This window comes from Nicotiana sylvestris, chromosome 6 (genome assembly GCF_000393655.2).
Source record: "Nicotiana sylvestris chromosome 6, ASM39365v2, whole genome shotgun sequence".
Classification (NCBI taxonomy): Eukaryota; Viridiplantae; Streptophyta; class Magnoliopsida; order Solanales; family Solanaceae; genus Nicotiana; species Nicotiana sylvestris.
Window position 1 is genome coordinate 59,181,356 of NC_091062.1, and position 25,777 is coordinate 59,207,132.

General features: G+C 33.4%; 2 protein-coding genes and 1 long non-coding RNA gene across 18 annotated transcripts; all 3 read left to right on the forward strand.

The window, feature by feature from the left end:
- The first annotated feature begins 233 nt into the window (after nucleotides 1-233).
- LOC104243501 (uncharacterized) lies at nucleotides 234-6,821 on the forward strand. Of its 16 annotated transcripts, XM_070150154.1 has the most exons (6): nucleotides 234-541; nucleotides 1,127-1,214; nucleotides 1,694-1,760; nucleotides 4,158-4,225; nucleotides 5,371-5,434; nucleotides 6,615-6,821. In XM_070150154.1, the coding sequence occupies exons 1-5, from the start codon at nucleotides 508-510 to the stop codon at nucleotides 5,384-5,386; spliced, it is 273 nt and encodes a 90-aa protein (XP_070006255.1). In that variant the 5' UTR covers nucleotides 234-507; the 3' UTR covers nucleotides 5,387-5,434; nucleotides 6,615-6,821. The 16 variants fall into 16 exon arrangements, 3 of the variants coding, with proteins under 3 accessions (XP_070006255.1, XP_070006253.1, XP_070006254.1); XM_070150152.1 differs by lacking the exon at nucleotides 4,158-4,225; XM_070150153.1 differs by lacking the exon at nucleotides 6,615-6,821 and having other exon boundaries at nucleotides 235-541; nucleotides 5,371-5,665.
- Nucleotides 6,822-9,633: 2,812 nt separating this feature from the next.
- On the forward strand, nucleotides 9,634-17,509 carry LOC104243500 (poly(ADP-ribose) glycohydrolase 1-like). Its single transcript, XM_009798690.2, has 11 exons — nucleotides 9,634-10,008; nucleotides 10,102-10,290; nucleotides 11,046-11,149; nucleotides 12,665-12,869; nucleotides 12,952-13,056; nucleotides 13,483-13,601; nucleotides 13,793-13,936; nucleotides 15,763-15,907; nucleotides 16,080-16,280; nucleotides 16,621-16,683; nucleotides 17,169-17,509. The coding sequence occupies exons 1-11, from the start codon at nucleotides 9,760-9,762 to the stop codon at nucleotides 17,340-17,342; spliced, it is 1,698 nt and encodes a 565-aa protein (XP_009796992.1). The 5' UTR covers nucleotides 9,634-9,759; the 3' UTR covers nucleotides 17,343-17,509.
- Nucleotides 17,510-23,649: 6,140 nt separating this feature from the next.
- On the forward strand, nucleotides 23,650-25,037 carry LOC104243499 (uncharacterized). Its single transcript, XR_011400632.1, has 2 exons — nucleotides 23,650-24,087; nucleotides 24,876-25,037. It is a non-coding gene; the product is annotated as an uncharacterized lncRNA (long non-coding RNA).
- Nucleotides 25,038-25,777: the final 740 nt, after the last annotated feature.

Here is a 25,777-nt window from a genome sequence, read left to right on the forward strand (position 1 = left end):
AATTGATAATATATTAACAATCCTTCATGGAATGAACAAAGTATCATCAAAAAGAAAATCTCATAAATACCAAACAGGGTAAAGGAACATGATGTTTTCCTTGGACAATTTAAAGTATTGTTGAAAACAACTGCAAAAAAAAAAATTAACACTAAATAACTATTGGGCCTGTGCTAAACACATGCTACACTCCACTATATATGTGCTTGATTTCGACATGTGTGCTTCTAAGGGATTAAATCAGAATCTGAGGGTATTATAGACTATTACCATCAGTTATCAATATCACTTTTGTGTTGGAGAAATTACGTGCCCGTTTCATTTGCTTCTAAACTACGTGTTCTTTATTCCGGCGGCCAGAGAAATATTAGTTTTTCGTCATTCTCTGTGCATACTTTCAACTAATGCTCCTTCAAGCATTTCAGTTCTCTTCATCTTCTTCGTTCATTTTCATCTTCTCAACCGATGTTGTAATTTCAGCTATGTTCTTTTATTTGTTTGCCCCATATGGTCTTCTCCTTTTTTCTTGATATTCTTTTCGGTCAGTGTCTTTATTGGACTCTCTTTATACTTCTCAATTTCATAGCTGGTATCAATTGCCGACAAAAGGAAGATAAAAGGTTTAAGGGTTTTTTATGTAAAGATAAGTGTGGGAGTGGGATTGGTAGTAAATGATGATAAAGAAATAGATCATGTAAGTAAATTCATTTGCTTTAGGCTTCTTTCCGAGAATTTAAATTTCAACCAAAAATAGAGTTTTCTCTTCCGATCTACTCTGACTTTTTGGGGCAAATCTTGGAGTTCTTCAACGCCAAAAAAGTGGTATTTTTGCTATTGGACTGAAAAATAATTTTTTATTTTCCCAAATTAAGAACAAATAGAAACTGATATAAACGACAAGATTTAATTTATATGCAAGAATTAGAAATGCTTGCGAAAAAATTAAATTCATGAAGAATCAGATTACAAATGCATTAAAAATAAATGGTAATTGAATCAGTTGGCTCAACTCTGAAAATTGAGTGACGATAATTGTCTTCACAAAACTGCAACTTCTTTCTCTTAGATTCTTCATGTTTTCTTTTCTCATCCTGCTTCATGCTTACTCTTTAGTTAATTTCACCAGAGAAAGTTTTTCCCATGTGGAAGCGTCAACATTGGTGTTTATTGCTTCTTTTTGTTTGCAGAGTGATCATTTTACTATGGAAATTGAGGTAGTTAGAATATTAGACATTTTTGCTTGAAAAATGTTGGTTTTACTTTCGTTTTCTGGTAATTGCAGTTTGTTTCTTTCCCTCTCCTGTTTATTTTGTCTAGCCGCTGCCAACATCTTCTCTAATCCATTCTTAAGAGCATTTTTATTAAAATAATAGGCATCTCTGGGTGTTCCTGTTTCCTACAGTACTAGCCTACTGTTTATTTTCAAGTTTAGAGATCTGTTTTCCTTTTCATATTACTATGTTTGATTAAAGTCCTACTTAAACTTTAAAAGCATGATCCAATGATTCTAAACATATTTATCTTAGACACATGGAACGAGTTCTTCACATGCATGGACAAATAATTTCCAAAGAAGTCGAGTGAAATGCTTAGACAACGAAAGTTTTAGATAATATTTGTTGAATTAGACTTCTTCTCTGTGGCTACCACTTTCTACATTAATGTTGCTTTTACACTTCTCTTTGATTTTCAGGGTGAAAAATTTCTCAAAAATTGTAGCGGAGGCAATTTTAGATTTTCGCAGTGAACATTCCATTCAGGTATTGTCACTCGTCTCATTATAGGAACATTCCATTCAGGTATTCTCCATTATAGCTGGGGAATTTTGTTGTAGTATGTTGCTCCAATTTGTGTCTCAGCGGTCACATTTTGATTCATTTTTCTGTGTTCTTCATTTCTTAGGAATTTCACTACAAGTTTTGCTAATTTAGTAAATATTGTTTCCATGTATCGAGATATTTTGCGATAACCTTCTAATGTCAAAAGAGAGAAATTAATAATATAATCCATTTTTGGTGAGAATGTGATTGTTATTATTTGTATAGTTTGTAACTTTAATGTAACGACCCGACCGGTCGTTTTGAGCTATAGCGCGTCGTTCAGCAGTTGGAAGTCATGAACAGCTTCATTTCAGGTATATTGGCTTGTACGTATGGTCAGAGTTGAATTTCGGGAAATTCGGAGTCAAATTGGAAAGAAACTTTTCATTGCGGCAACCTTAAGTTGAAGAAAATGGCTAAGATTGGAATTTTGAGTAAACGACCTCGGAATTGGGATCTGAAAGTTCCAGCATGTTCGTATGATGATTTCGGACTTGGGCGTATGTCCGGATTTGGTTTTGGATAGCCCGTGAGCATTTCGGCGTATATTGTGGAAGTTAGTATTTTAGAAAAATTTCATAAATTTGGGTTGGAAGGCATTTCAGAGTTATAGATGTCCGTTTGGGATTCCGAGTCTGGGAATAGCTCCGTATGGTGATTCTGGAGTTGGGAGCGCGATCGGAAGTGAATTCGGATGTCCGGAGGTCATTTTGAAGTCATTTGGCTAAATATAGAAATTTGAAGGTTTTTGAGAAAATTCGACCGGAAGTGGAAATTTTGATATCGGGGTCGGAATGCGATTCCGAAAGTTGGTGCAAGTCCGTAATGTCGAATGTGACTTGTGTGCAAAATTTGAAGTCATTCGGACTAGTTTTGGTAAGGTTTGAGACACTTAGTCTCTTTTAAGGAAGCTTAAGTTGGAAAAGTCAACCGGATATTGACTTATGTGTTAGAGGGCTCGAAATGCGAATTTTATGGTTCGGATAGCTTCGTTAGGTGATTTGGTACTTGGGAGTGTGTCCGGAATATTTTTGTGATGACCGGTGTAGAATTAAGCTTGAATTGGCAAAGTTAGTATTTTGGAATTCCGGTTGATAGGTGAGATTTTGATCCGAGGGTCGGAATGGAATTTCGAGAGTTGCTGTAGCTTCGTTATATCATTTTGGACTTGTCTGCAAAATTTGAGGTCATTTGGACATGGTTTGGTTGGGTTTTTGATCAAAAATGGAATTTGGAAGTTCTTGAGATTCATAGGCTTGAATCCGATGATGATTTGATGTTTTGATGTTATTTTGGGTGTTCCAAAGGTTGGGACAAGTTTAAATGATATTGTGGGACATGTCGATATAATTGGTTAAGGTCCCGAGGGCCTCGGGTGGATTTCGGAAGGTTAACAAAATGGAATTCGGACCCAAAAAGAAAAGAAAAAGCTGCTGCAATTTCTGCTGCTAAGCTGTCTTTGGACAGCAAATGTGCAGTCGTGGAGCATTCTTCAGAGGCCTATATCTTTTGATCTACAAGGAATTTTGAGATGATTCAAAAACGAAAGTTGTAGCCGTGTCTAGTTTCCAGAAAGCTAAGGAAATCGTAATTTGGACATCTGTAGAGAAAATTATGATCGATTGAAGATGACTGGTGGAGCAGTTTCTCCAGAATTTTCTGATTTCATGGAGCCGACTTTAGAAGCTCATATCTCGGGATATATAAAGAGTTATATGGTGTACAACCTATCAAATTAAAGATCTTCGAGTCTAGTTTCTAAATCTTCAAATCGTTTGTAATTTGTATATTTATACAAGACGTTATGGGTGTTTAAACAGAAGGTGTCCGACAAGGGAAAATTTTAATAGGATGTACAACTTGTATAGCACAAGTGCAAGGTACAACTCGACGAAACACGGGCAGATTCTTTAAACACGGATTTGGCTTATTTCTTTCATTTCTTTCATTTGGCTTGGATTATTTTGGAGAGAATTTCAAGGGGGATTTTATTAAGCATCAAAGGTGAGTTGTTTCTACTTATTTCCAAGTTAAATACAAGATTATATGTGAATTAGAACATGAAAATCAGTAGAAAAGTGGGGTTTTAGGGCTTGTGCTTTTGAGATTTTCTAGGGTCGATTTGAAGGGTCAAACGAGCTCCGATTTTTGTGTTCTTTATATGTACGGACTCGTGAGAGGACGAAGAACATTTTGGTATAAAAATTTCTGAGTTTTGAGACGTGGGCCTGGGGCTCGGGTTTTGTCAAATTCGTAAATTTTGATATTTTTCGATTGCTTTCGATTAGGTATTGTCCCTTTAGCATAATGCGACATATTCGTTGTGATTTTGGGCAGATTCGACGCACGTGGAGGCCAATTCGAGGGGTAAAGGCGTCGCGAGCTAAAGAAGTAGCCGGTTTGAGGTGAGTAATTGATGTAAATGATGTCCTGAGGGTTTGAAACCCCGGAATTTCACATCGTAACGCTATATTGAGGTGACTTGCACGTCGGATAACGGGCGTGGGGTAGAGCACCTTTGGGGATTGTGACTTAGTCCGTCCCGAGAGATGTTTTTACCGTATTTTCTACTTGAACTAAATTGAAAATCATCTTTACTTGGATTTAATTGTTACATTTGGGTTTCTTGCCAATTATTTGAATCCTTCAGGGATTGACATCACTGTTTTCGCATACATGCATATCATTTGATCTCAGTCCAAGGTTTTAAATACTGTTTTGCAAACTCAGCCATCTTTCTAAGATTTGAAAACTTAAATGATATTTCGGGCTGAGAACTACTGTTTTACAAATGCCCAAGGGGCTTATTATGATTTCTGGACTGAGCATGGATCGGGCTGCGCGCCGCAGCAGTGATTTGAAACAGTGGTAACAATGACACTGTATGATGTGATTTGAAACAGTGGTAACAATGGCACTGTATGATATAAATTGGTCAGGTAACAATGACTGACCAGGACTTGATTGATGCCACGAGATGGCTTGTTATTGCGCTTGGGCTGTAGGATCCCCTCCGGAGTCTGTACACACCCCCAGTGAGCGTCGTCGACGATAAATAAATATGGATGGCTCGGGCTGCACGCCGCAGTGGGTACCAGAGGGTACCGTCATATGCATTGCATTGCACTTATGCATTTATTCTTCATCTGCATTATCCGCCATAATAATTATGTGCTCTTATTTCATTGACTGGTTGCTTCATACTGTTCTGAGCCTGAGGGGCTGATACTGTTCTGAGATACTGAGCCTGAGGGGCTGATACTACTTATTATTTTGATACTGAACCCGAGGGGCAGATTTCTACTTATTATTTTGATATTAAGCCCGAGGGGCAGATTTCTACTCGTTGTTTTACTGCCAAATTATCTTTTTTTTACTGGTTTAAAAGAAATTTCACATGATGTTTCACTGAATTGTTATTTTAAATGATTTCACTGTTTCTGTATAGAGTGTTGTGTGCCTTAACGTGTTTTCTTACCTTCAGTTATTATTTATATTTATTACTCACTGGGTCGGAGTATTCACATTACTCCCTGCACCATGTGTGCAGTTACAGGTATTCCTGAGGCATAGAGCGAGTTTTCTGCTGTTCAGTTTTCATCGGAGTTATCGAGGTAGCTGCATGGCGTTCGCAGACCCGTTTTCTCCCTTATCTTCTGTATTTATGATATCTTCAGATGTCGTTCCTAATTCCATACTTTGTAGAATTTTAGTAATCTCTGTAGTAGCTCATGACTTGTGACACCCCGGTTAGGGCTGAGTTGGGTTGGATTTCCGTATTTTATTTATACTTTCTGCTATTGAATATTATTAAACCATGTTTATACTATAATTGTGTTAATTAATTGTCTTAAAAGGATGAATTGAGTTGAATGGCTGGCCTTGTCTTCATGAGAGGCGCCATCACGACCAGGTTCGGGAATTGGGTCGTGACATTTAATCGATTGGTATTTCTGTTCCTTTATTGGACTCTCTTTATACTTAAGAAAAAAAGGGAAAAGTTTAAGGGTTTTTATATGTAAAAGCATGGAAGTGTGATTGAGACTAAATGCCGGATACACATTGCTCTCGATCTCAAAGCCGGTCTTCATCCTCTCAAGGTTTCTCTTTCATTATTCTCTCTCTTTTTTGTTTTTTAATTTGTACTCCTTCCTATTAAGTATTCATCAAGTGTGTGTGGAATCTAAAATTTATTTTCTGCTGGACAACTTTGTGAATCTAAAATCCTCTTTTATTTATTATTGTTTTGGAGTGATTAATTCAGAAGAAAAGTCAATGTGTTGGTGGGGGATTTGGGAGGTTTTTTGTTAACGACTAAGAACAAGGTTTACTTTGCAAGTAGGTTTAATTTATGGTTGTGAATTTTGTTGTAGTTGGTTGTTGATCAGTGGGTTTTTGCTGGATTTGATCTTTGGGTTGCTGATTGAAGTAATGATGTATCCGGTTGTATTGCTAAGTGCAGTTTAACAATTCTAAGTGTGAGAGTTTGAGTTCTTCTTAGTGTGACTGGCTATGAAATTACGCTATGCTGTGTAGTCTGTGTCTTTCTTTTCAAAGATTTGAGTAATTGAAAGTTCATATATTCATCTCTACTTCATCATTGCATCTACAATTGAGACTAATCAATTTTGAATTAAAAGTAGGTCAAATTAGTTCATAAAGTACTTCTTTGTGTTGCTTACTTGAAAATTTGTCATCTTGTGAATTTTAACTGTGCGTTTCTATAACAAGTTATCATATTCTTGCCTAAAGATATGTAATCTTCCAATTTATAACATATTTATTTGTTTGCAGATATTTTTGGTCAAAAGCTAATAGAAAAAGGACCAGAAAGAAGATCAAAGACAGCATATGTAAATAATTGTATTATACATGTTGTAAATGCTGTGGCACTTTAAACATCCCTTAATGTGATGCTCCCGTGAACGCAAACAATGTATATTTTGTTCAAAATGTATGTAAATTAAGTGTGTATCACTTAGTATGAAATATTTTGTCAAAGCAGGCTCATGCTCGACTTATTCACCAAATGAAAGAATTAGAGCTATTACAAAGGTAAAAATGAAGTAAAAAACTCACATTTGCCATATTCTTTATCTTTTGTGTAGGATCAAAAATGATTCTGACAAAGGCACTCTATGCTCGACTCATATTGGGCCTGTGCTGGCACATGCCATCATCGCCTAGTAAATAAAAGAGACTCATAATTTTATATGGAAAACACCCAAAACACACCTTTTTCATCGGAGAAAAATCGAGAAGTGCCATATCTTATGGTTTTGCTACCAAAATTTCTCTGTGAACGTTGCAAAGGTGCCATTTTTCTTCTCTAATTTCGCTGATTGTGCTTATTTAATTTGGTTTCTTGTAGGATTTCATTCTATTTGAGTTATCTGGTTTAGAGTTTTTGAGTTCTATTTTCGTTTTTTTTTTTTGTTTCGGGTATGTGCTAAACGCACTCAACTTAGGAAGCAAACCAGAGAGAAGATGAGACGGAAAAGAAATTTATTGAGCTATCAATTGAATTTGAGGAACCCACTTGATGAGCGATGAATATTTCCTTCTCTAGTAGAGCACACACGGAGCAGATCTAAGAATTGCAGGAACTACAAGGGATCCCATGGGTTTATTTGATTAAATGGATTATGGGTCGATGGGTCGAAACTTTTTTATTTTAAAAAGGAGTTTTGACACAGTTACCTACAAAAATAAAATTATTTATTCTTGTCTATTCATTTATTTTTCTATACATAAACTAATTACATTTTCTACCCATAATAGTTTTTGTGGGGAATTTTTTCTTTATTCTTCAATTCTTTTTTATTTCTATGCTTCTTTTCCTTTTTCCTTTTTTTTTTCTTTTTTTCCTCCTTTTCTTTTTTCTCATTTTCTTCCTATTTTTTTATGTTTTCTCTTTTATTCATTTATTTTTGCCTAAATCGTATTATTGTTATTTTTATCATAACTTATTTCACACTTAAATTTGACTCCTTTATTTTTTTAATTTTTATTTTTTTCTGTATTTCTTGTTCCTTTTCTAATTCCACGTGATTGCCATGCAAATCTTGATCTCCTTCCCTACAAATATCAGTACATACTCTACCATTAGCAATAACGCCAACCAGTGATGGAGCAAGAAAACATAATCTATGGCCACTAAATCTCCATATATACTAGTTAGAATAGAAATGATAATAAAATATTAGAAAATACAATAAAAATATAAGTAGCAAAAAAGACTTCTAGTACCATATGATACCAGTATAGTATACATGTATACCAATAGAGTATATGATTGCTCTAGAATATTGATACAACTATCTGTGACTATACTACTGTACCAAAACATTAAAGGATACAGTAAAAGTATGAGAAAATTACATGCTCGCATTGCAAACTAAATATTCGCAAAGAAACTTGCTCATTCCATATACTACCAAGGTCTATATTTGTATGGGTCGTTCCAACAATTGCCTATAATTATAAAAACTATTACATAATACACATAATCTATATCCATCAACACAAAAAAATTCCAGCACTGCAAATCACGTTCATATAAATAATTTCAGAATAGAATTCACTTAAAAATGCAGCCAAAACAACAAAAAAAATGTTCAAACTACCATATGATACCAATATGACATATAACTATACCAACATGGTATACAGTTTTACTGATTAATTCCCGGCAACTATATGACTATACTACTATTACATAACACACATGTATAAAGAGAAAAATAAAAAAAAATAGTGTACCACATATTAATATAATAAAGTATTTCAAGATATTGTACTATATTACTATTAATAAAAGAAAATCAAATATTGTACTAATAAATGCAGCTAATACAATCAAAAAATGATTCAACTAGCATATGATACCAATATAGTATATAACTATACTAATATGGTATATAGTTGGAATGAATTGTATACCAAAATGGTATATTTGTATACTATTTGAGTATACAATACAAATGCGTCTTCTTCTCTTGTTCAACTATATTTCAACCCAAACTTCTAAAATCTACTACAAAATCTCTACCAAATTGACTAAAACTTTAGCTACAACCTCCAATCAACTTTCCAAACAAACCCACATAGGATCGGATCAAAATAATTAAAAACTCAAACAAACTAAGTTATGAGTTTCAAGCTTCAAGGTCCTTCGATGGTGGATTTGAATTTTTGTACAATAAATCTCCAAAAACCAGTTTGGGTGAAGAGAAAGAAGAAGGTATTAGTGAGAAACAAATGTGAATTGCCATTGATGATGAACCCCAGAATACTACAATAAGAGAAGATTAGTAGTTTTTGGTCACATATGTGTGCTTTTTACATAGATGATATGAGATTTGGATTTTTGATTACTGAAATTGGGATTGTCGTTTTTGCTTCAAATGAAAAAAGAGCAGAGTGGAGGAGTTGGAGAAGCAATTGAGCTGGGGGACAAACTGCACGTGATTCCAATTATTACTCCCTCATATAATTGGGAAATAACTAGGTAAATAGTTTGGGCAGCATAGGTAGGAATAGTAAATAGTTTGGACCTGGACAATAAAATGGTAAATAGTTTGGAATTAATGGGTATAAAGTGAGATTTACTCTTTAAAAACGGGTAATCCCTAATAATTGATGGCTTTTCGTTTAATGAGGGGTATTTTATAAAGTTGGGTAACGGTAAGGGTGAATGTGGTCTTATAATATGACGGAGAGTACATATGAACAATATAACAAAGTAGAGGAGTATATTTGGACATTTTCCCTGTAATGTATTATAATGACGAAGAAAGAGAAAAAGAAAAATGTAAACCAAATTTTCACATCTGTTGAAAAGGGCAAAAAGAATGAGAGGAACAGTGTCAGTCTTTGAAGTTTGAATTCAACCAACGGAAAATGTAGGTGAAGAGTAGAGAGAGACAAAGGTCCAGCGATGGAGAATAGAGAAGACCTGACGTCAATCCTTCCGTTCTTATCACTGTGTCTCCGGTCATCTTCCCTCTTTTGGCCACCGCCTGTTGTTGAAGCACTTAAAGCCCTCTCTCAAGGCCCTCTCTACAGCAACGTTAACTCCGGCCAAGTCCTCTCCCTCGCCATCTCCGACATCCGAAACTCCCTCTCCCTCCCTGAATTTTCAATTTCCTCCTCCGCTTCTGACGGTTTTGCCCTCTTCTTTGACGACGTAAACCTTTTACTTTTCACCTTCGATTCTCTGTTTATTTTATTATTGTATGGTGTTTTTTTTTGAATGAATGGTGAAAATGTTTTGATGCAGTTAATTCCTAGGGCAGAAGCTGCTAAATGGTTCGAACAAGTGGTGCCCAAATTAGCCGATTTGCTTTTGCGGTTGCCTTCCTTATTAGAGTCTCACTATGAGAAGGCGGATGGTGGAATTGTTAAAGGAGTCAATACTGGTCTTCGCTTGTTGGAATCACAGCAGTCTGGAATTGTTTTCCTCACTCAGGTTTTATGATGGTTATACTTTGATTATTTAGTATTTATTTAGGAGGATGTTGTAATTTACACTAATGCCAAACCCACCTTGTTCGGGACTGAGGCGTAGTGGTTATTGTTGTTGAGCACTAAAAGGACTCACATCCTCATTTGTAACCATACCTAAATTTCAGGCTAGTTGGGGAAGGATACTTGAGTCATCTGCAACCACTCCATTGTATTATGGCCCATTTCATTCCGGTGTCAAATAATTTGCCTTTACTAGCAAGGACCCTTAACCATAGGTCTCGAGTTCAACCCTGGGAGGGCTTTCCCTTAATGTCCCCCTAGGCGGTGCGGCTCTGGATTAGTCTGATAATTGAATTTTGGATACCAAATGGTTGAGCGTTTAAAATAATATAAGTTATCTTTAAAAGCAAATTAGGGCCTCTAAAAACTAGATTCTAAACTTCACAATAAACCTTGCCAACATTCAAGTTTCTAACCAGAATAAAGTGACCCAAAAGTACTCCGGGCAAACACTAAACTATAAAAGAACACAATACTAAGCTTCTACTAACAAATTTCAGAGGTCCACTTGCAGATTATGGTGGCATACATTTGAACGAATAGTAAGGTTTTCTTTGAAATTTGTTAAAAGTATAATTATTTCGATGAAGTAGTATACTTTTATGCACTAATGTATGAATTAGAATCCGATTCTTTACTTTTCTGCAAGTATATATAGCGTATCACTGAGCATGATTGTAAATCATTTTCTTGCAGGAATTAGTCGGTGCTCTTCTTGCATGTTCCTTCTTTTGTCTATTCCCGACCAGTGAAAGAGGTGCCAAACATCTCCCGACGATCAACTTTGATCATTTGTTTGCGTATGTTTTATCGGCTGTCTATTTTCTTATAGCTGTTGTGTGTATCTGAAACATTGGTTCTTTTATACATCTTTCATGTCAGTTGTGTTCTAAGTTCTGTTTTAAGGTATGTGAACACAACCTTATTATTTCTTTTCAGCTGTAAAAAGCTGCATACACAAACAGTAACATATTTTGCTACATTCGAACCGTTGAGTTCCAACAATTTTCCACTAAATCAGCTACAAAAGAAGCCATACTTATATATAGCACTTGAGCCTACTTGCAGGCTATCCATCCCCTTATTTTGTCCTACTTCACTTGATTCTGATATAGTTATCATTGTGAAACTCGTTTCCACTTCGAAAAAAAAAGAACTTCTCCACTTCAACAACTTTAACTTGAAAAGAGCTTGTTCATAATTTTTTTGTGTTCGTTGTGACAGTATTGGAATTAATATGGAAGAGTTGAATGTCATATTTTCTGATGTAGTCTTCTCTACCTAAATGGCTACTTTGGCCTTTCACAATGCCATCATTGTTGTTTTTCATGGCTTTCGCGTTCCATCAAGCATATTTCACACATCCCCTTTCTCTTCTCTTGTATGCCTAAAGTTGCACAACATTGTGTAACTCCGAGATGGAAGCATAAATTTATTTCTTTTTGTTGGTTACTTCTAAACTATGGAGTTCAAGAACCAACAATGCACTACTTAATATGTCTAGACTCTAGATTTACTGATTAGCAGGAGTATATGTGACTCTTCAATGAAAGAAAGAAAAACTTGTCATAGGGGTTCCACTTTCCAGAAGCCCCATCTAACACCAGAGAAAAATGCAGCATTGCTATGTTAAAGCATATGCCTCAGTATGTACTAACAGCTCACGCAAATGGATTGGGGATGCAAAGCTAGAAGTTATGAGAGCACTAAAAGAAACAGTCTGTTCTGAACTCTGAAAGAGGTTGATGTGGTAAACCATCTTGTTAAAATGGAGGATACATTTTAAATGTATTAGTGGCATTAGTTGGCAATTGAATTGGGAAGTAAAGCTTAAGAACTTTTAAGCAGAACGTTTTATGAAGAATGATGAATCCAATTGTTGTTAGTCGTTTTGAGAAGTTTTCGTTAGGAGTTTGAGAGAACAAAATTGTTGTAAATGAATGAAGCATGTTGAAGTTGAGACCTTTACAGAATACTGACACTTTGTACCCATATCACTTAGTGAGGAGTTTGATATTGCATTCTGAGATAGGGAATGGCGGTCGAGCTGTTTCACAAGAAAAAACGCTCTAGGATAAGATCCTAACTATGGTTTATCAGGAGTAATCCAAGGCTGTAAAAGCAGTGTATAGTTTCCAGTTCTGAGACTACTTATGGAAATGATCTACTGAAGTCTGAAGCTATTCTTATGCACTTTTATGGTTGGTCTGAAGCTATTCTTATGCACTTTTATGGTTGGTTGCAACATGCCATTTATGAGTCCGATTCTCTGAATGCAGAAAGATAGTTCACCTGGTGAAAAACATGTTTTTCAGGTATTTATATGATCATTATGATGAGAAACTTGAAAATAAATTAAAGTGCATTGTTCACTATTTTGAGAGGATTGCCTCATCAATGCCCGGGGGCTACGTGTCATTTGAGCGGAAAGTTCTTGCTCTAGAACATGGTACATTTTGTTTTCCTTATCCAAAGGAAAATTTCTGGAGCCAATCCAATATTTCCCTTTGCCCTTTTAAGGTAAGAGATGAAACTATATTTTTCTATTTGGTGATAAAAGATCTTACTTTCGAAAGGATGACATCTTTCTGTTTCATTTTAGATTTCCAATTCAGGCTTCATTGAAGATCAACCAAATGAAGCTATAGAAGTGGATTTTGCGAACAAGTATCTTGGAGGTGGTGCTCTCAGTAGGGGCTGTGTACAGGTTTTTATTTCTCAACATAGTTTCAGTTTTATCTTTTGATATATTTGTTTGCTATTATTACTCCATATATATATATATATATATATGTGTGTGTGTGTGTGTGTGTGTGTGTGTGTGTGTGTGTGTGTGTATATATATATATATATATATATATATATAAAAGTAGAATTTTTGAAAAAGAAAAAAGTAAGAATAAGTTAAGAATATAAAGGAAGAGGGATCCTATTTATTTACTGGAGTATTAATTTAAAGAAGATAATATTTTCTGGGTTTTCTTGCTCCTAATTTGCTTTAATTAGATGTATCTAATTTGGTGATTTAATATATATTTCTCTCGTTTAAATTCTTTTTCAAGCAACCTCTGCCTCTTTGGGACCGATATAACTGGACAAATCTAAAATGTTATATTAATATTTCCTTGGTTAGGAAGAGATTCGCTTTATGATCAATCCAGAGTTAATTGCTGGCATGCTTTTCTTGCCTTGCATGGCAGACAATGAAGCAATTGAAATTGTGGGTACAGAGAGGTTCTCAAATTACGCTGGGTGAGCTTAGTTTGAGAATTAATTTCATTTTACATAAGCAAGTTAACTTATATTCAAATTTTCTTGCTAATTTGTTTTGGCTGAAATTTCCTATTTCACAATGAAGTTTTATTGGCAGTTTTTACCTTTAACTGCAATTCCATAATTTTTAATATGTATAATCTAATGTTAAATGTCTTTGATTGGTGTAGATATGCTTCTTCGTTCCGTTTTGGTGGTGACCACGTGGACAGAAAAGAAATTGATGTTCTTGGAAGGCGTAAGAGGAGAATAATTGCAATAGATGCACTAAGCAGCCCAGGAAAAAGGCAGTACAGGATTGAATGCCTCCTAAGGTATGTGAGTGTTTATTACACTTTGGAAATCTTATTTGGAGTAAGATTCTCTCTTAAGGTCAATTGGGTCATAAAAGAGATTACTGTGAATCTGTCAGTACTTTGATTATTTTTGAGCTCCAATTGGGTTCTGTTTTTTATTAGAAAGGAAGTATTAATGAGGTTTAGTATGCTCAAAGCTGAGAAGGAAGTAAAAGTTTATGAGCTGATGTTTTGGAGTTGATGTTAGATAAAGGTGGCTAACAGTTAGATGCTGTCAGTCAGGTGGTTTGTGTACTATTCCACCTATGTTTATGTTAAAGAAATGAATGGATTAGGACATACCCACATAATTTACAAAACTATCTTGTGAATAGATCCTTGCCTGTCAGGCCTGCCCATGCGATGAAATTCACCAGAATTGGTTGAAATAGAGCTTAATCCATAAGTTCCTGAGAGAAGAGATGGTTTACTTTTGGGATCATTTGAATGAAAGATTATGAACAAGACAAGCAGTGGATGGCCTGGGTATAAGTATTTCGGGATCTAACAATATGTCTTCAGTGGGAAGATTTTACCTTCATGAGCCATTTGGATTTAAGGTATTCAGGTAAATACTAGCATGAAAAAACCAGAAATTCATGCCAGTATCTATGGATGTTAATTTATTTCAGTGTTAACAATTGTGGTATTAGGTATATTTTTCTTTGTCCCTTAGCTGTGTTTAAACCTGCAAACTTGCTTGTTCAGTTTGATTGACATTTGGGCGTTTAGTTAATCCTGGTGATTAGCTTCAAAAGCTTTCTAGTTTGTCTTACATATCCCACAAAGAAACATAAGGACAAACAAAGAACATATCTGCTTTGTCTTTGGTTAATGATGCTTGTATTTATATGTTGTGTGAATTAATTGGAGTCTCTACTTGTTCCTTTCATTGTTCTCCTATTATTGTATCAAAATTGAGAGGTTGGTAAGTTCATCTTCAGTTTTTTTTCTCTATTTGTTGAATGTTTGAGTTCTTCTATATCCAAGCCTCAAGTAAAGTTAGACAAGTAGTTATTATGGTTATGGCGAAATGTCCCAAATTAATTAGCATCAGAGCTGGTGTTTTATAGGCGAAATGGATAACACATCCAACAGGAATGTACTTTTCCTTTGTAGTAGTAGTCTGAGACCTGTCACTCTGTACTGCAATTGAATATGATAATTTTTTATTCTCCAACTTCTGAGGTTTTTCTTGAAGTGAGAATTCTCAGGCTTCTTTTTTCTCTGCTACCTTTTGCTGTCTTTGAATCAAATCTACATGCTTAAAGAGTAGTTGTTCAATAGAATTACATTGTTTTGCTCATATAGCCTCTATGTTAATTTGATAGGTTTAGAATATTTAAATTTAGGTAAACACATACTTGTTTAGATTAACTAATCATTGGTTTTAAGCCATGGAATTGTTGCCATTTATACTGAACAGGGTTGAGAAATGAGGGCAATAGACACAATTATCATTTTGATAAAAGCTTATAGATACTTTTCACTTCCAGAAATTAGATTAAGCTAGGTGAAATTAATTTAGCAAATTCACTGGGGAATGACTTGGCTGAGTTTATGATTTCATATGGGTATGTACATAGTTGTACTTCTCAATTTTATTTTCTCCTTGCATATGATTTAGCTGATTTGCACTTTGTTTTCTTACATTATGTATGTAAGTATGTATGTGTATTATTTTCATCTGCGCGTTTTTTCACTAAAGCTCACACTTTAATTGCTCTTTGCACTTAAAGTAAAAGACTTGGCGCTTTCGGCCCCTTTCGCGCTTTGACAACACCGAGTCCTTCAACTTGTTGTAGGGAAATTAACAAGGCTCTTTGTGGTTTTCTGGATCATTTTAAGTGTCATCAGTATCAAAAGCTTTTTCAAGATGCTGGCTTCCTGGGACGTCAGCATGATCTGAATGATGAAGAATCTGGTGGACATTCTGAAGTTTATCATTTGGTAGTATCTTCCTTCTTACTATTTTTAGATCCTCCTACTTTTTCATTTTCTTCACTGCTTCACCCCCTTCCTCCCACTTTTTTGGAATCTCTCCAGTTATGCTATCCGTGTTTTAAAAAAAAAAAAATTGTCTGACTTGCTTTTTGGCTATTTATTATCCTGTCACCAATAGTTTCTTGGAAATCCTTCAACATCATCTCAAACAATTGAGGAAACTTTGGCTAGCCAGTTGCTCGAAAATCATGAGGCACACAATTGTCAGCCTTCAGACTACCAGCAAGAAATTGGGGTTGTGACGGGAAATTGGGGTTGTGGTGCTTTCGGTGGGGATTCTCAAGTTAAAGCTATGCTTCAATGGCTTGCTGCATCTCAGGTTATTCTCTCCTTGGACATATTCCCAGCATTTTGTTACAGGAATGTTTCTCTCTTGCAAGGCAAAGGGTAGTCTTTTGCTTTCACCTTTTATATAATTCTCATGCTTTATGTTCAAGATTTCATCAGATATCTGACTGTTTTATATTTCTACAACTTTTCCCTTTCACTTTCCAACACATCATGTCACATAAAATGGTTAATGGCAGTATATAAACACTTTATGTCCTGTATATTCATGTGAAGGCGTGAGCACCCATTTTTTTCCCTTGAACTACTTTTCCTAATTCTTTTTACTTTGATTTTTTTTTTCAAATTTTCTCTCCTTTCTTCTCTGACAGGCTTTCAGACCTTTCATCTTGTATTATACATTTGACTTGGAAGCACTGCAGATGTTGGGACAGGTACTAGTCTTCTAAACTATGAGATTGTCTTTGAGAAGGCTTCTGCTTGAAAGGGAATACCTTTTAATTTTGAACTTCCATTTCATGGTATGTTTGCCATTTGTTATTTGTGATCTCTTTGGTTTAGTGTCTGAAGGTTATTAGAGGCTGCTTGCTCTTTAGATTTTAAAGAACTGTTGTATCTGACTGCTTTCTTTGACAATACGTGACAAAAAGGCTCCTCTGCTATAGAAATTTTGTGTAATTTTTAGTACTCGCTATGTTTTGATGGTTATTGATGCTAGAAATGGTAAATGAGGTTTGTCCTAAACAGATCCTTATGTAGGTCCTGCCTTTTGTGATCCTTACGTTGGTCAAATAATAGATGCATAAATTTGCTCACTAGGAAATCTTGACTTTTTTGTGTGCTGTAGCTGTAGCACCAATGTACTAGGTTTTAATATATATTGCATTGTTGACATTTCTTTGTTGATAACCTGGAATAGGTGGCTCAATGGATTTCTTCACAGGGGTGGACTGCTGGGGAGCTTTGGAATATGTTAGTGGAATACTCAGTCCAGAGACTGAGGGGAGAAACTGGTGCTGGCTTCTTCAGTTGGCTCCTTCCATCGTTGAAATCCCATGATACTATTTTGCTCGACAATTCTCCTAATGTTTAAATTTTTCTGGTCATTTTATTATACTGCTGCTGCATGGGAGTATATCATTTTCACACGTTATGACAAGTTATTGTGTCATTTTCATGAATATGACAAAGACTCCTGCATCCTATAAATTATCAAACTTACACTTTCTAATTAAAATTTAGGATTAATTGCTGATCTTACACTTCTCGACTTGTGGATGTGTTTATTTGTCTGGAACAGGAAATCTTAAGAGTTGGTATAATAGCTCGCAAACCTGTAAGGTCTAGCAAAAGAATTTTTTTTTATCTAATACTCTCTCCGGTCCAAAATAAGTGATTTTTTGGGTTTTTTCTTGTGGTCCAAAATAAGTGATTTTTTCATATTTCAAGAATGAATTAATTATTTTTTTCCTACATTGCCCTTGGAGTAATTAATGTTGGAATATGTGTTAGGAGTATTTATGTGAAGAGACAATAAAGGTTAATATAGTCAATTTTATTGCTAATTAATGTTAAAAGATGAATTTCTTAATATGTGTGAAAACAATCAAAAAATTACTTATTTTGGACCGGAAGGAGTACTATATTATCTATCTATATTATTATAAAAGCATGAATACAATGTTGGTTGACCAAAATAGCCGTAAAATATTTTTACAAAAAATAATTACTTGGTGGATAAAATTGTAATATTCCAATGTCATACTAATCCCATTCGGACAGTAACACTTTGCGGTAGAATAAATTAGCATAGAATTTCAAATCTTTGTCCGCATAGAAAAGAATCTTCGTCGGACCTTCTCATTCTTATTTGCCTATAAATCAAAATTATTTTAAACTTAATTATTACTGTATTTTTGCTATAATATTTATACTATGCAATTTGCGTGAATATTATTGAACAAGCGATCTTTACTTATGGGTCATTTAATGGTTATCTTTCTTTCTTCACCAAAGTAATTACCACAGCTTATAGAATCTGCATTCCGTTAATTGCCACTTTGCCAGTGTGGGCACAATATCACAAATTATTAAAAATTAAATTAGAATTTTGATTGTTTTAGAATTCCATACATCATATTAGTCAAAAATTCAGTAAAATTCATAGTTGTTTTGTACATTAGATAATGTTTAACTAATGTAAAAAATACATTAATGCCAAATGGTTTTAACTAAATCCTGATTTTACAAAATGGCCAGTTGATAATAGAAATGCAATCACCACTTATTTGCATGAAAGATGATCGATGTAAGAACTACTAAATTCGACGTACTAATACATCCATACAAGAAAAGGATGGATACTCTATTTATACTAGAGGCAATGGTGAAAAAGGTACAAATATTCGTGGCATGATAATAAATAATCAATAAGTTGTGTCATATAATCTAAGAATGAAATGAATATTGGTTCACTCGATCATAAGTTTTAAGGCACTGGATACCCAATTCTGCTCCTTCAGTTTGGGGCATGATATAAGATAGCCACCACAATACGTGAAAGCAGAATGATGATAATAAATTAATAAAAAAGAAAAATTAATATTTTGCGATAAAGCATATACGTTCAAGCGTCAAACAATCAAAATGGTTGGTGATATAGAGACACCAATAAATTATTTGGTGAAAAAGTGATGATATTTGCAGGAAATTTATTTTGAAAAAAAAAGGTAACAATTTTGGAGATGATTTTCATTATGTATTATCAGTAGATCCAAAATCAAACGAGAATATAAACTATAAATCTAACCTTAAAATCATGGCATCAAATGAAAAAATTTAGCTAACAAAAATATGAGAACAAAAAAACAGATTTAGCATTCAGAAATTTCTTGCTTCATGTCGAATATGGGGAAGAGCATATAATAAGAGATGATTGTGTCTATTTTGAAGATCCAGTGTCCTTTAGTGACAGTAGTAACAAAATTGCGTAATAAGGAATAATATTTTTATCTTAAAAAATAAAAATTATGCAAAATACATGATGGAAAAAAACTCTCTTATCTAGCATAAATGAATAATGTTGATCAACTAAATGAGATACGATTATTAAATTCATAGGTGAAATTAAGAGAAATATTTCTTATTTTTGACTCATCAAAAGATAATATCAACAACTACTATCAAGAAGAATACTTAAAAATTTTAATATTGTAATGTTCTTCCACCATATAGAATCTCTAACAAATTTAACTATCTTATATATTCAACACCAATGTATGCATTTTAAGAAACAAATTTAAAATGATCTTTCTTTATATACCGGTTGATTTTGAAAGAAAAAGATTTACCCATCATATCACCGAGGGACGATTTCTCAAATGACTTATCGAATGATATGGAGATGTATTAGAGATTTTAATAATAATTTCATACGTTCATATTGTACCAATATATGCTACTAAGCATATATTTATCCTCATAATTTAACTTTTGCCGTAAAAAAATGAAGGATATCATTTTAGTTTGTCCAAAAATAATAATTATTATTATGCTTGTATTTTGCAATGATAATAAATAATGTATGTGTTCAAATAATCTCCAATGTTGGACTATATATTTGCCGACATGTTTCCACACATAATTTTATGTTGTACATTCGAAATGAGTATGAAAATTAACAACAAATTGTTTGGTCATCACATAATAGCCAAAGCGACAAAAAAAAAAACAAACACCAAAAACATCATCCTCCTTAAAAGTATTAGGTAAGATATGATCGATCACATTTCATATATCTGCATAATAAGTACAAATAATATCTACTTTAACTTAATTGATCAGCTTTATAGATTCAAATGATATCCATTTTTTATTCAGTATTATACTAATTTAACAATATTGAGTACAATACTTAAATGATATTTGCATTTTTTCAAAAAAATTGCTTTATAAGGAGTGTTTTTATTTTATTTTATATCGCTTTTTAATAAATTTAATTTATTATATTTTTATATAAATAATTGATTAAAAATTTATGTGCAATGCACGTACATAGAAACTAATTATTATTAAAAGCATGAATCCCTAAAGTTAAAAGTTAAATTACATAAATACCCTTTTAAATCATTTAAAGACCAACTTATTAAAAAAAAAAAATCAACGCCTGCGGGAGACCCCAAGCAACGTTTTAGCCTTCATGCTTCATTAACAGACACAACTCCCAACCATTAGTTGTGAGGGAAAAGATACCCTTAATAGCTAACTCCAGGGGCGACCCTTCCATAAAGCAAGTAAAGCAACCGTTTTAGGCCCCATATTTGTGGGGGCCCTATTTTTTGTTACACCTAATAGATTATGTATAAGTTTAAAAAAGAGTTTTGTAAAGTGAAAAAGTTTAATTTCTTTCTAAGAAATATAGAGAAGAAGGATTTGTAACTGCTATAATTTCTACCAAGGAAATTGCACTTGAAATGGATATCAAACCCGAATTTCGTAAGAAACGTGTGATATATATGAAGTAACAATTTGATGCGAATGTTGATAATAAAATCTCAAAATCTTTCGAAGAGTCTTTTAGAGTTGATTACTTTTATATATAATAGACAAAGTTATTTTTTCACTTCAAAATAGATTTGAACAATTCGAAGCATATGAAAATATTTTTGGTTTTCTATTTGGCAGTAAAAGCTAAGATTACTAGATGTTAGAAATTTGAAAAAAATATTGCCTTAATCTTGAATGTTCCTTAAAGCATAATAATCAATTCGATATTGATAGTTTAGATTTATTTTCTGAATTAAAAGTATTAAGGAAAATAGTACAATTAGAAGATAACAGTTTAATTGATACACCTAATCAAATAAAAAGATTTAATTCTTTTACAAATGCCTAAATTGCTTATGAAATAATGTTCATAACTCAAGTTATCGTTGCTTCAGCGGAAAGAAGTTTTCAAAATTAAAATTGATAAAATCTTACCTAAAAACAATAATGCCACAAGAAAGGTTAAGTTGAGTAGCTATATTGTCAATTAAGAAATACTTATTAGGAGTTATTAACTATATGAAAATTAAATAACTTTATATCTAAAAAAAGCTTAAAAAAAAATAGATTTCAAATAAATAATAAAAAAAATTAAAAAGTTAAGATTTCTCATAAAATTTGGCTTTAGGCCACAAAATTCGTCCCTGGCTAACTCCAACAGGTGCAATTGGTGATTAAACTAATCGGTACCATTATTGGCCGAAATATGACATTAGCCAAAGACAGATCAAATACGACTTTTACCTATTTCACCAAACAACTTGCTTTTGGTTGGATCAAGATATTTCTGTGTGTGCAAAAATACTTTAATATGTATATATACTTTAAATTACACTAAAATTGTGTTCATTTTGAACCTATTGATATTTGATCCAGAATTTCACCTTTGCATTATCGGTCTTCAACTTTTGATAGTGACAATTTACTCCACTACTTATCATGGTATACGCCAATTCGTTCATATTATTGCAAACACATCAATAGATAATCAAAAACTGACGCTTGGTATACCTTGTAAGTTCATCAACTGTATTTTTTTTTTTTTTTGTGCAAATATTATCTTTTGCGTTTGCTTTTAAGAGCTGTAGTTGAAAGGTAGTAATATTTTTCAAATTAGTTTCTTCATCTATCATGAGCGAAAAAAATATCTTGTTGTGACAGGGCAAACATATATATATCATCTTGCATTATTTTAATTCTCATCCTTCCCGCTGTTATAAACTCATTTTTCTCCGCCATTTTTTTATTTGCAATGGATATGGATTTTCGGAAACAACCTTTTTACCTCTTCGGGATAAGGGTAAGGTCTGCGTACACACTAACCTCCCCAGACCCCACTTGTGGGATTTTACTGGGTTGTTGTTATTGTTGTAATGGATTATTTTGCTATGTCCAATCTGGCAAATACTTGAGTCAATTTCTAATCAAAACCACCTTCAGCTTTATATACTGGCGTACTTTGTTCTCCAATATACTTATTTTTCTTTATGAATTCAGCCACGGAATTGACTTCTTCAGTTAAGAATTTGGTGGGACAAGTATCAGCTTCTTCCAGAATTCCTAAAGGTACTGTCAGTATTCGTTTGTTCCTTTCTAATTTAATTTATGTATTTTAGATTTAGCATACCAATTAAGACGAATAAAGGAAGAGCATTGTCCAATACTTGTAGAGTTGTAATATGATGGAGGTCTAAGACAGCAAATTGGAATCCTAATGCTAAGTAAGTTGGTGTTTGAGTAATCCATTTGCACAACTGAGGGCACTCGACTGAGTCATCCATTTGAAAATTCGTGCAAAAATTACGATGTACTTTAATTGCTCAAGAGAAATATGAACTTAACAATCTTGATACAGTCGCAATTGAAGAAGAAGATAAATCAGTTATATAAAGAAGAGGCGAAAAGAAACAATGAAGAGTAACATTCATTAACTAAAGATTAGTGGTCCTTATTTTAGTGAAAAAATTATTATGGACTAATCTAAGTTTTGAAGTTATATTTATATATTGAAAAAGTATTATTGTTGGTGAATCACAACAATAATATATATAATTTTTTCACTAAAGTATTATTATATATATAATTTTTGTGTTTTTCTTCATATAAAAAGTAACTTGTGCAGATATAGCATTCAAATTTTGATTTATAGTCTTGTCTTTTTCATTTTAATATAATCCATAAATGTTCCAATACTTTTATTTTTGTTAGTTTTCACGTATTCTCTATTTATATTTATATATGAACACAATTATTCAATCAAAAAAGGTATCAATGCAATCTATACTACATTTTATATTATCTATCCATATTCATATATGAACACAATTATCCAATCAAAAAAGGCATCAACGCAATCTATTTTACGGGTATAAGTCAATTTTGTTATTATTTGTTTAACTAAATATTGAGGGTGTGTTGTAAATAAATTTATTGTACTAATTGTAAATGCCTAATTTTTGCCTTATATATATATATGTATGTATGTATGTATGTATGTATGTATGTATGTATGTATGTATGTATGTGTATGTGTTTGTTCTTATTTGTGTATGTATAGGTTTTAAGAATTGAGTAATGGTTTGATAAACGGGGTACGGATTGGGCTAGTATAATTTAATTAAAATTGTGCCAAAATTGGCCTAAAATTTGAGCCCAAATCCGGTCCAAAAGGAAGCTGCCAAGAAGAGCTTAAAACGACGTAGTTTTGTCTTGAAACTACGTCGTTTTGGTTAAGTGACAAGATTCAATCTCATCCACCCATCTTGATTTAATCCAAGCGGTCCTAGTTTGATCTTCATCCTAGGTATTTAAAGCCTAAAATTCCCAAAAATTTGCCCCATTTCCCCCTTATTTCCTCTCTTTTCTTTCCGTCTCCTTCTTCTCTCTTCTCTCTCTCTTCACTCTCTCTACGCCGCCCCAGCTCCGCCCACCGCCGCCTGCCGGAAATCGCTGCCGCCGGCGGACCATCTCCAAACACCTCCAAATTCACGCCACGTAATCTCCACAACTTCCTCTTTCCATATCTCCAAACCAAATCCTAAAAAAATCCCTCAAACTCCTTGAATCTTAGATCTAGGAAACTTTTCCGTAACTTTTTTGCCCAAATTCTTGAAGCTCCAACCACTACCACCCCAAAATACCTACATCAATGGATAGAGCTCCTCAAGACCTAGCTATTTATGTCAATTCTACCCCAAAAATCCGGCGACCAAAATCCGGCCTAATTCCGGCGACCTCCCGGAACACCCTCTTTGGCATACCACCATTTTTTCGGCATTTTGATGTGTAAAATGGTAAAATATTATTCTTTTTCATGGCTGATTTTTTTATTTTTATTTTTAATTTTCAGGTTTTATTTTTGTCTATTATTAATTATTTTAGCATTAGTTTTTGAAGTTTGAAATGTTAAATTTTCTGTTTTTGCACTTATTGAAGTAGTAAAATAGTTTTGTATTGATAAAAGTGAGGTAATGAAAAATACTTAAGAGTATATGATACTTGTTTGGTTGTTTGTTTACTGCTTCAAGACTCTTTGAGTACAACACTCAAAAGTCAAATTGTTTGGTAAGAAAATGTAGACCTTTGGACATTATTTGAATAAAGTCTATCTTTGAATAGTGGAGAGCAGATTTTGTTTGAAATACTTGACAAGATTTGAACTAGAAAGTCTTGCTTTTTGAATTTAAGAGATTGATTTTTAATTTTTTGAAATTGCTGGTTGTTTTGATATATAGAGGGGACTCCATCACATTTTGGAGGGGATCATTTTCTGCTTTTGAACATACAATAACAAAAAAAAAAAAATTAGCAGCTGAAGCATCCTTTAGTAAGCTGAAATTGTAAGTCTTAAGAGAATCTTAAAGTGCAAACCTTTTTTTTTTTATAGAAAAGTATAAGTCCTCTTTAGAGTTTGCTTCTGGGTTTCTTCTCTAAGTTTTCGAGCTGTTTTAACACGGATTTGCTGTTGGTTTTGCTGCTGTTGTGCTGTTATTTTTATGCTGCTTTAGTTGTTGAGCTTCCATTCTTTGTTGCTGTATTTATTATTCTGCGACTCAGGTAACTCTTTAATCTTATGTTGCAGATGTTTTCACATTAACAAGAAGATTTGAACTCATCTTGATTGTTGGGAGCATGCCCATTTAAATAAATGAGTGCTTAGCTAAATTTCTTTATTGTTTAAATATATCTTGTTGTAGTTCATATGTAAAATAAATCCTTGAATGATCAAACACTTTTTTATTCATGATTTATTTGTCTTTACTATCTATTACAGTATTGATGCATATAAAATTGAGATGTTCCAAGTAGGTTGCAATGTGCTTAAAGACTCCTTTTTCACCTTTGCAGTTCTGGCCAGTTTTTGAAAAATAACAAAAGAGACATGCTTGAAACCTTTATTTATTTTTACAGATTTTATATGTGACCATCTCTGCTAGGATTTTAGATTTTTTTTTGGTAGAAAGTGGTTAGATCCTAAATAGGTTTTGAAATTGCTAGTTAAAAATAAGGGTTAATGGCTTAGAGCAAAAGATGCCAGACTCGTAATTTAGCCCAGATGGGCTGTCGTAGTAAACCAACATTTGAAATCTATTGGGCTTTCAGCTTGTGCCAATTTCGGAGCCCAATAATTGGCCAAGGCAGATTCTGTCCAATAGGTCCAATGCTTTTAAGAAGTCTATAAATATTTTGTCGATTTATTTCATAGATGTTGGCCTAATGTCATAACTAAGTAAGCAAATTGGCCCATTTTCTCAATAAATAATATGATCTATCTTCAAAATAATACTTACTAGATTAGTTGAATAGACTTATTAAGAATTAGTTAATTTTCATGATGTGTAATAATAATCCAATAACTTATGTACCTTTAATTAATTTAAACGCTAGGCAACCAGTAGGTCCGTTTTAACTTTTTATTATTATTATTATTTCACGGACTCGCTTGCGTAGCGTGATATGAACTCTTAATATTTTAATTCAGTA